The 10,749-nt window shown below is 40.4% G+C and overlaps 1 protein-coding gene across 1 annotated transcript; it reads right to left on the bottom strand.

The window, feature by feature from the left end:
* Positions 1-639: 639 nt before the first annotated feature.
* On the bottom strand, positions 640-9,907 carry LOC121627803 (tensin-4-like). The gene is made up of 13 exons (XM_041966872.1): positions 9,848-9,907; positions 8,441-8,720; positions 6,973-7,315; positions 6,276-6,607; positions 6,089-6,184; positions 5,752-5,883; positions 4,352-4,444; positions 3,659-3,736; positions 3,470-3,532; positions 2,301-2,472; positions 2,119-2,187; positions 1,755-1,784; positions 640-1,560 (listed from the first exon to the last, which is right to left on the bottom strand). The coding sequence occupies exons 2-13, from the start codon at positions 8,691-8,693 to the stop codon at positions 1,428-1,430; spliced, it is 1,794 nt and encodes a 597-aa protein (XP_041822806.1). The 5' UTR covers positions 8,694-8,720; positions 9,848-9,907; the 3' UTR covers positions 640-1,427.
* Positions 9,908-10,749: the final 842 nt, after the last annotated feature.

Genomic DNA, 10,749 nt, shown 5'->3' on the forward strand with positions numbered 1-10,749 from the left:
AAACAGCTCACTGTGATGTTGGCAGTGAGGCTCTTCAACATGTGTCTCAGAGACTTCAGATTCCCTGTCTTAGCCAGAGGAGGGCAGTATTTGTAAATAGTTAACACTGCAGTGTATTGTCAATGCTCAACTCGGGTTGAGTAGCACACGCTATCTGTTCGACCTTAGAATACAAGTTTTTATGCTAAGTTTTGAGTTGGCACCAAAGACATTACCAGTAAGAAAAGGACCAGTGTGCATTGCATTTGGGTGCCTCAGAATATGTTGAGAATATTTAAAGATATTATCTATGCAGTTCTGTGCTTGATTTTGCTTTGCTTCATGAAGCACACTCTTCATTTTGGGAGCTCTGAAACCTCAAAGTGAAGCATTATGCTTTTATCTAACAATTTACCGTATAAAATAAAAAAGAATTCTGTGCAGACTGTTGTGTGTTCTGTCAAATGTTTAGTGCGATTTACTAGAAGACACAAAGCCATTAACCACAGCGCTCTCCTTTATGTTTATAGGTTTTGATGGTGAGGTAAAGGAAAAGATAAATCTGTCTCTCTGTTTTTCACACATGACCGCACTCGCACTCTCTCGCTCTCGCTCTCTCTCTCTCAGACATAAACAGTTGTAAGCCTGCACATATACAATTCAATATGTTTATTTTTCGTCATAACAGTTTTTAAAAAATGCATGAATATACAGAGAAGAAATTGTTTACAGTGCAGTATAATAAATACTTTCTGAGCTACACAACTATGGTATCTGCCAAGTTTCTGCTCTGAAATGACAGGACGTGACAGTACGTCAGTTTCTCTTCAGTCTATTAACAGAACCTTCAAAATCCCTCATCGCTATATTTTACAGCATCGGCTGGTGCAGATTTACAGTTCAGTTTACATGGGAATGAGAAATGTTACGAAAAAAGACAAATCAACTGCTTTACATGTTGTACCCTATTACGCTGGTCTCTAACCTTTTTACATTAAAATTATTCTTTCGGAGCCTCACATATTAAGCATTACATAAGTATTTGTTGAATTTGCTTCAGCATTCCTACAAACTGGTTAGGTATTATTTATACAGTGGGAGCGTGCTATTTAATTGCAGTTACATACTGCTGGTTCCTTTTCTGTTTTTTTCAGCCTGACAGCTGTTCAGTCTTGTCAATCTTCATATTTGCCACAAACCACAGTTGCATCTGTGTTTCCAACAGGACATTCATCATGGGGTCTGGGTAGTTCTAAGCACTTCTAATTCAGATTTTAATGTTAATCCAACAGAAGCAGTAACTGGATTAGGCTAACAGCTGAAGCATTGACACTTCCGATGACCACCATATTGGACGGGTTTCTTCAGTAAAGTACAGTGTAAGACAGACAGTGTAGGTAGGGCCTTAAGACCACTTCTCTATCATTATTGTTTCAGTCCTTATGTGTCTATGTCTTGGCTATGGCTGCCTGAATAACCTCAATGACTTTGTTGCAAGGCTGCAAGGCATCATATTCTGCAAAGATGTGGCAAACATTCTCCATGCCAGCCTCTGCACCTTTTGCCACAAAGCCAAACATCCTGTTGGGACAAGGAAATGATAGATATGATTAGAATTAATTAGTTCAAGTACAAGAAGAGGTGTTCTTTGAATTTAAGTATAAAAGATATGAATTGCAGGTGAGCCTGAAAGCCTGAAGGGCTTACTATGGGTGCTCACATGAGCAATATATTTACAGTTAAATACAAAACATGACTCTGATATTCAAAATTACCTTGCACCGAAACTGGAACCTTTCAACCACCTGTTGTAGAATGAAATGTTTAAGATTAAAAGATGTGGTCGGCTGTTAGTTTTGTTTAAAAAATGTGTGGTATTTTTTTCACTGCTGATATTCTGACTAATTTTTCAGGTGTAATTAATAACATTAAGGACGTGTGCACTCCATTTAGGTGTGCTAGTGCCAGCAACCCGGTACTGTGCATGCTGGCTCTCTGTTAAGGCTGAAGGGGACAACAAAATGAAATGACGCAAACACCAATGTTATTAGTTATAGCTGTGTGTTTTTAAGTGGTGAATTAAAAAATATGGCAGAGTACTAATAAGGTGATTTATCAAACATGCTTCAGTATACTCACAGTCGGTTGTCTGGATCTTCGCCGCTGTAGCTAAGCAGGTGAGCAGGGTAATGGCGCCTGAAGAAGAGCCTGTGCAGAAATGATTATGGTTATTACAAATGAAATAGAAAAGCCCCACCGTGATTTTGCTCTACACTGTAAGTGAAATCTCAGCAGCAGATTGACAGGATGTCTTTTCTTACTTCCTGTTGACATCTGTCAGTGTGACACCCTTCGGAGACACCTTCAAGTTGACTATGGTTGGGGTGAAGGAACCTGCGGCCTTGTCAAGTGTGGAGGACACCGCCCTGTGCACTGCACAAGGGCCTGTCAGCATCTCAGTGGGGACAGCATTTAGGTAGATGAAATTGCAAGCTATGGAGAAGACGAACATTGTGATAGTTTGATTAGAAATAGAGCTTGACTGCACATACACAGGGAATTAAGCATGGAGGGTAGCAAAACTCAAATTTAATTAAGTTGAATAAAATCCTTTCTTTCCATTCTCATAGTCAAAATGGACATATTTTTCATGTAGATCATTTCGAACATGATTTGGCCCAAACTTGCTAAAAATTATTGCTTACAGCAAACACTCAAACTGTCTTTTCTCAATGCAGTGCCAATATACAACAACATTAGCCTTGTACTGGCACACCTAAATTAAGCGTAGCCTTCATTAATTAACGTCAGTAATTACACCTGTGTGTGAAATAAGTGAAAACACTCGCTGTGGTAACAGCCAGTTAACCCGCGTGAGGCTTCTGTTGACTCTGCCAGAAGCTAGCAAGGTGGAGTAAAAACGGTGGTGAAGAAGGAAACCTGCACAGCTGCTGTCCTCAGTCCACTTCCTGAATATGTTGGCTTCAAGGTAACATTACTTTTACTTTTACTTTCTATAACTAAAATGTAGTTTGTTTGTCTGTTTTAGAGCTTTCTGAAAAGCTTCAGAGGAGTCCTAAAGATGTAAAGCTAGTTTTCTGCGTGAACTAATTAGCTAACCAGCTAACTTAACCTCAACTAGCATGCTGTTAGGACAAGCTACCGCTAGCATTGATTGCAAAATAATCATGGGTACAAAAGAAGAAAGGCTAAGAACATATATATGTTAATTTAATGTATTTTCAGGCCACTTTTGTTGCTTATATGTGGTGTTTATTATTTTGTTCCTTTTTTCATCCCATTGTCCACTGACAGCGATTATTCCTGACCTATTTTTTTGTTTTTTGTTCCTTGTCTTTTGCTCCTGGCTAGTTAAGTGGCACTTTATAAGTATTATTTGAGGATAGGTGCTAGTAACTGCAATGTATAATCTTCTGTTAAATGCTAATGTAACAAATGAGTCATATTCTTTACTGATATTTTGTCCCACCTGTATTGCTCTTGTCCTCTGATGATGGTTTTTCATTTGCCCTTTCTTCTGCTGTGCCCAGATCTGTAGACGCAAGTAAGAGGTGAGGGTTTCATTTGTCTACCTTCATACACACACACACACACACACACACACAAAAAAAAGAAAATAAGAAAAAAGAAAAACCTGTGTCTTGCAATTACGCCTTACCTTGGGAGTGGAGCAGTAATTTGCAGGGTAAAGCATAAGCAGAGATGGTGTGCTGGTAGACCAGGGCAGAGAGGCTACCTGCAAAGACGACACAAAATCATAGCTTTGCTGAAGCCCAAGTATGATCGAGAAGTTCGTCGTCTTCTTTTGGACCACAAAAGGTCGAACAAAAATTTGAATATTTCACTCAAACATCATTTTAAAGTACAAATGAGGAGCAAGAGATTTTATCATCATTGGTGCAGTACAGTGTTTTCTGTAGGTTATTTTTTAGATGTAGGATGTAGGTGGTAGTTTTGTCTTTAAAATGTATTTAATCCATCCAGTCCATTCCAGTATCAGTTCAAGTCTGGAGATTTTGTCATTACATACTTTTTTTTATTTATTTTTTATTTTTTTTTGCCACGTGGGGATTTGTCAAAGCCGCCACACCTACTGCAAAGAATGCAGATTTCTGTGGAAGCAGATATCAGTGCACGTGTCTTTTCCTTCACACCCACAGGCCCTGATAAGAGAAGACCCACAATAAACCTCTATAATGGCTCTGTGGGTGTGAGAGCACACCCTGTGAACTCATACTAAACAATAGAGATCCTGCCTATCCACATCCCCACGTGGCTGACCCAGTTCTGGTGTGGTAGACATAATCAGCGTGCATTTCAAAGGAAAGTATTATTGTAGTTAACTTCTTACCGAAGTAGGGTTCCTGCGACGAGCCTTTGACGCGTACACCCTTAGCTGATGATTCAATAAGGAAGTGTCTGACAAGATCTGAATTGCTCTGTTCTGTTACAATGGAAGGACACAGAAAAATGTCAGGAAAAAACAAGATTTACATGCACTCAGTGGAGTTAATGTACAACATGTGATATTGAGAAATAACAGTGATAAAGACGCACTGGCGGTTGTTTCATGTAGCTTGTGGCTGATCCTTTTTTTTTTTTCTTTTTTTGATTGATTGATTGAATATTTTAACCTATTTAGCTTTAGTGTCTTGCATCACATGAAGCCCAGCACATATGGTGTTACAAGATACTAAACAACTACAAAAAACAAAATGTTCACACAGCAAATTATAATGTACCGATCCACAAGCTAACTATTAACATAACAATAATGTCCTATAACAGGATGCCCTGTTACCCATTATGACGGATACAGGGTGCTCTTGGCTGCCACATATTTTCTATGAATCTCACTAAAATTAAAAACCAACTCAACATATTACTCTTAGACCGCCAACATAAATTAGGATCCTTGAACTTGAATTTGTTCAAATAGTTCACTCTTGCTGCAAAATTATTTTCAGCCACAACAACACCGACATCATTAAAGAAACAGAAATGCTGCTCTTCAGGAATGCCTTTAGATCTGTCTACCACATCTGCTGGGGATAAGGTAGTTCATAATAAACATGTAAGAACCTCTGCTCTCTCTTTATTTATCACAAGTACATTTTATATAGTTGTGTGTGTGTTGTAATCTTCGTTCAATACAATGTGATTTCAAAGCTTGTTTCAGATATCTCAGATTTCAGATTACGACTAAATTTAAATTACACTGCAAATTGTTCCTCAGACATTACATTGTAGACAGATAGAGAAAATATTATAGTGACTTCCTTCAATTAAGGATAATTGTGACATTCATGGTCCAGCAGAGGAATACTGTAACAGACAACATACTCCCAGCCTGCTCGGTGAAATGGTCTCAGTGCCTGACACAGTGCTCGCATGTCTTTCTTTTCAATGTCCTGCATTCCTTAAAAAGTTGAACAAATACAAAACTGCAAATGAAGTAAGCCTCAAAATTGTTTTGTGAGTGAGATCCATTTTTTTCTCCTTGATTGCTTACAGCGCCATAAACAGCTGGTTTTCTTTTGTGTTTATACAGTGTATACTGTGGGTGGAAAACATAACAGCACTGTCTCCTGCCTCGCCACAGATAGCTGGATGACGTCAGACGTGCCCATTCACATCAGCAGAGTTGGGTAAGTGATCCCTTGTGCCTTTCAGGACGCTGCTATAGACACACAATGACAGCGGCACTGCACTATGGTCACATTGTCAGTCTGTGATTGTGATGGTGTTTACCTGGGTAGGCGGTAGCAGTGAAGTTGGTGGAAGTTTGGTCCACCTTCATGGCCAGACCAAAACTGCCTCTGTAGGAGGTGCTGTCTCTCACTACAAATGTTCCAGCTTCCTTGTCCTTTACCAGGGCCTCCGCTAGAGCAAATTAAACGTCACAGGAAATGCTTAGAGGCAGTTGCAAATGGGTGTTTATTATTTTGTCTGTACTGCAGAAGAATCCCACATCCCATAAGACCCCACTCTCCACCCAACCCCACAAGATCCTGCAAGATGAAGTAACTTCAGCAAAGCTATTATGCTTCAATGAGTAATCTTTGAAGTGGTGCTTTGGGATTCTCACCTTCTGCTCTGCTCATATGTGGACGGAACCAATACTTTGAAGTGTCCATGACAAATTTCATTGAGGGCTGGCTGCCATTAAAACGGGCTTGGAAACCTAAACAACCAGAAAAATATATTGTTGAGATCGCAAATTTTAAATGTGATAGCTGGCAGCACAATATACTACTACGGCATGTGGGACTCACTGTGAGGAGAAAATGGCTTTGAGTTGGACACAGGGATGGTCTGTATTAGGTCATTTTCTGGTCCGGGAGATTGCATGTGCAGATCCAGCTGTGGTGCACCGTTGACTAGCAGTACAGGAATATCAGTCAAAGACCCAGAGAGTGAAGCAGGACTGCTCTGTGCTCCTTTACTGTAAAGCTCCTGTAGATGTCCTTGCCTTGTGAGCGAGGGCTTGTCTGGGCTGTGCCTGTTGTCAGATGGCCTCGTTCTGGTCCCATCGCTGAAGCAGCCAGACGTGCGAGTGAGGATGGACTCTGGAGAGTCAGCATCTTCACTTGTCAGGGACAGGTTGCTATGCAGGGACAAAGTGGATATATTGCAAATGTGCAGATCAATACCCTGTATTCTTGAGTTTGTATCAGTAAACATTAACTTCACAGAAAAGCAGACTTTTCTTCCATTGTTTAATTTGTCTCATGAAAAGATGGCAACAAGTCGTTTTTGGAAATGTGGTTACATTTTCTAGTTTGGGACTGTTTTTACTGCTGTAAAACCTTTGTTCCATTGCAGAATGAAAAACATGTATCAGTCTACTAAGTCAGCCTTCATACAGTGAGGTTATGGGTCTTCAGCATATTTATAAGCTGCTGCTTGCTGTACAAGATGCATATTTTAGACGCATTTAATGGCAGGTGTTGCTTTAATTTCGAGTTTTACCTGCCAAGAATGTAGCTGGTGTCTGAACATGTTGACATGGAGAGGAGCGAGGCAGCACTGTTCCTGTTGGAGTGTGACAAGCGCAGGGATCCTTGGGAAAAGGCCATGTCATGCTTTGGTGAGGGATTTCGTCTAGGTGCACTTCCACACGGCAGCGGAGGCAGGGAGGATGTAGGGGAACTGGAGAACACCAGTGTGCCATGGGGACTGCAGCTGAGGCTGCTCTGTGTAGGGATGGGTATACTGGGCGACAAGGATCGAACCACGGTGGGCGAGGAGCAGGGAGAACAACCTCTAGGGACAATCATGCAGCGGGAGACATCTTCATCTGAGCAGCCGTCGTCTGAGGATTGAGAAAAAAGTGTTAGCACAAACCCTGAAAAAGGATTGGAGATATAACGCAGGATGTGGAAAACGCAGTGTGTTCCATGTTTTCCCTGACTACATGCTTTGGTTTTCTCTTCAGCAGAATGGGCTTGGCCTCGTTATGTAAACACTCAGTTGTGAAAACTTACCTGATAAAGACATTCATATTTCAGGCAGGTACCTGCTTGCACAGCTCAGTTTGTTCCTTCCAAACTAAATTCTTTGAATTATGCCCCTCTGCTGTTGCGATGATTAAGAATCCCCTAAAGGAGTCCCAACTTGTTCTTGTACACTTAAAGATGTGCTTGCCTCACCGTGTTGATTGGCACTGAATGAGTTTATTCCCTCAGGAGAACACTGTAGCCTGTGGTCAATGCGTGAGCCAGACAGTGGCTTCTGCAGCCAAAGTTACATAATAATGACTAATGTTCATACAGAAATAGAAGATTTGTCTGTGGCTGTAGGTAGACGCTGTGATGAGTGTTGTTACAAATAGGAAAAGAAGTACACATCGACACAGCACATTAATTTTCTCTTTTACTGGTCCGCTGCGATGAAGTTAACCTTTGTATCATCTGATTTCTCATCACTGTTGATCTCTTTCCTTTAAACTTTGTCCCCACAACGCATTGCTGGTTTCAGAAACATCCGACCAAACACCTTTCAAGAAGAGATGAGCAGGAAAAGCATTTATATGCTTTGTTGACTCTTGTGCACACTTTCTGATCAAAGCAGTCAGTAAAAACGCTGCCGCACCACCCTCACATGTGACTACCCAGAGCTTTGCTGCGTCTGTAGCCTAACATGTGCAGGGTGTGGTACTTATCTGGGCAGTAATCCAGAACAGCTGAACTGGTGCAATTACCCCATGATTAAAAAAAATAAAACTCAAACATCTCAAACAGGGAGGGTAAATTTCCAAAGCCGCAGGCTATGTGTACTATTTGTTTCATAAGAGTGAGCATGGTTTTACAGTGTGACACACCTCTTTGCTGCACTTAGTTGATGTGTTTAAGTAAGAAAGAGCCGTAGCAGAGCAGTTTGAATTGTGTAGAAACTAAAGAAAGCTTTAATACAAAGGGGCTTCACAGTGTCACTGTACCTGTAGGAGGGCTGATGCACGAGGGACTTTTGTTGACCTCAATGGGTTCAAATGTCGGATCCAGTTCCAGGATGAGCTGGTTCAGCTTATCCAGTGAAATGTCGAGATCGGGTTCACCATGGTTACTGCTGGGCCCCGTGAGACTGGGATGTTGACTGACTGTCTCCTGCGCTGAGTCCAGGCGGATAGTTTGACCCACTCTTAGAACATGACTGGGTAACATGTGGGACATGCCTTTAGCTGTAGGCATCATGTTAGGAGAGCTCACAGTGTTCTGGGACTATCAAAGAAAGAGATACAATGGAGAGAGATCAGTCTTCAGTCGAATGACAGACTCGCTTTGTCACCTGCAAAAGAGATCATGAGCTGTTTTTCCCAGACACTGATATTAATAGAAAAGAACATAGCCTTTTGGTCACTGATATACACGATACATAAACACCTTACATCTCAAGTTTTCAAAGGTTGTTTTCTATGAATAAAGCAATAACTTGCCAACAGTTGCAGTGAATTTGCAGCTGTCAGATTCTAATAAGAATGTTCTTTTAGAGATTTTATATTGCAAATGTACAGTGTACAGTGACGTTTGGTTAGTTCATCATTGTAAAAGTTGGTTTGAGGATACTGACACTCATCAATAAATAACTTATAAGTTGTTGTGGCTGATAAAGACAACAGAGAGTATGCATCCTAGAGTGCGTCAGTATACGTTACCCCAAACCTTCCCATATGTTTCTCAATCCCTGCATAAACCCACTCACTGAATAATGACACAGGCTGAGTAAATGGCTTACTTCAGTGCTGATATCAGCATGAATAGCTGTTCACAAAGGGTGTGCCATAAGGGGGATGATCAGCTCACACTGCGTCTCCCTCTGTGTTTTAGACGAGGCGTGGAGCTCAGTGAGTCACCCAGGTGACTCGTGGTTACCATGACTACACTAGTGTTTTTCTACAACAGCCAAAACTTTTAGCTTGAACGTGATATTTTGGAAAGTAGTCTACAGGCAAAAATCTCAGCTTCTTGCTTTGGAATTTTTCTTTCAGAACATTGTTTTCATTTGAGAAAACAAGTTTCACAAAGCTTCAGCTTGGTCCACGTGTGCCATGAAATCTGATTTGCATATGAGCTTTAATGCAACTTTTGAGTTATTCAGCATTTGTCATTTTAGGGAATAAGAACATACATGTGGAGCGTCATAATCTGCTGTAGCATCACTTTTTATGTCCCCACTAAGACTGCAATAATGAAAAAACACAATTTAAGTGAACGTTAAAAATGAACAAGGAGCAATCCAATAAAAATTAAGTTCTGTTGATATATTTGTTCAAAGCTGATGATACATTGACTGATCAATGAATAATCTATTGTATTTCTAAAGATAAGGTAAAGAATGTTCATCTTACCTGATTTTCTTCTGGTCAGGATTCCACTGTTGCAATGCTGTTGTACTCTCAGACTGTTCACTGTTTTACTTTGGCATTTGGTGCGTTTCATGCTTTTATTAATGAAATCCCAACCCCTTTCCCTGTGAGCCTATCAGCAGTGAGGATCACTAATCCCTATGGCTCCAAGTGATGATGTCATCCCAACAGTGTCAAGTTTATGGCTGGAGGGGTGGTATTATTTTTTTCAGCAATGAAATCAGATGAGCACACAGAGCCATCTCTTAAACTTACCTTAAGGAAGTGTATCAAAAGAGGTTGTGCATGTGATGTTACTCTACAACTTTGTAATGTTGTGCTTACTTGCATACACTTACTCAAAGCAACTTTGCATGATATAACATTAAGCTGCATGGCGGGTGCTTGTATTTGCAGAGAATATCAGTATTATAGGAATTGCTGAAACATACAGGAGCTTAATTCCACTAATTCTGTTTGCTGCATTATAATCTGTCATACTTCACGGACTTGTATAAGCTTTTTATCTGATCTCTTTGATTTGACTGCAGATGTAGTTGTAAGATTTATCAAAGCCAATATGGTAATGGGTTTATTCATGCTACTGAAAATTGCATTTTTATGCATTGTGGGGAGAGTCCTACTCACCACTGTGGCTGCACCTTTGACTTCCTTTAATGCTTTGATTTGAATATAGAAAACAGAATTTTCTTTTCAGTCAACCTTCACACTGCATGTATGTGTGAGAGTAAGTCTAAATGGCAAAATTACCCTCTGTTTTCACTGAATTCCACACTCTTAGTCAAGGGTTTGGTACATTTTACTTTCTTTATTTGTCCTTAAAATATTAATACAGCCAGAGCTACTGTTGGACCACTTGCCTCCTGAAGGAAGCCATAAACATC

Source organism: Chelmon rostratus, chromosome 3, assembly GCF_017976325.1.
Source record: "Chelmon rostratus isolate fCheRos1 chromosome 3, fCheRos1.pri, whole genome shotgun sequence".
Lineage (NCBI taxonomy): Eukaryota > Metazoa > Chordata > Actinopteri > Chaetodontiformes > Chaetodontidae > Chelmon > Chelmon rostratus.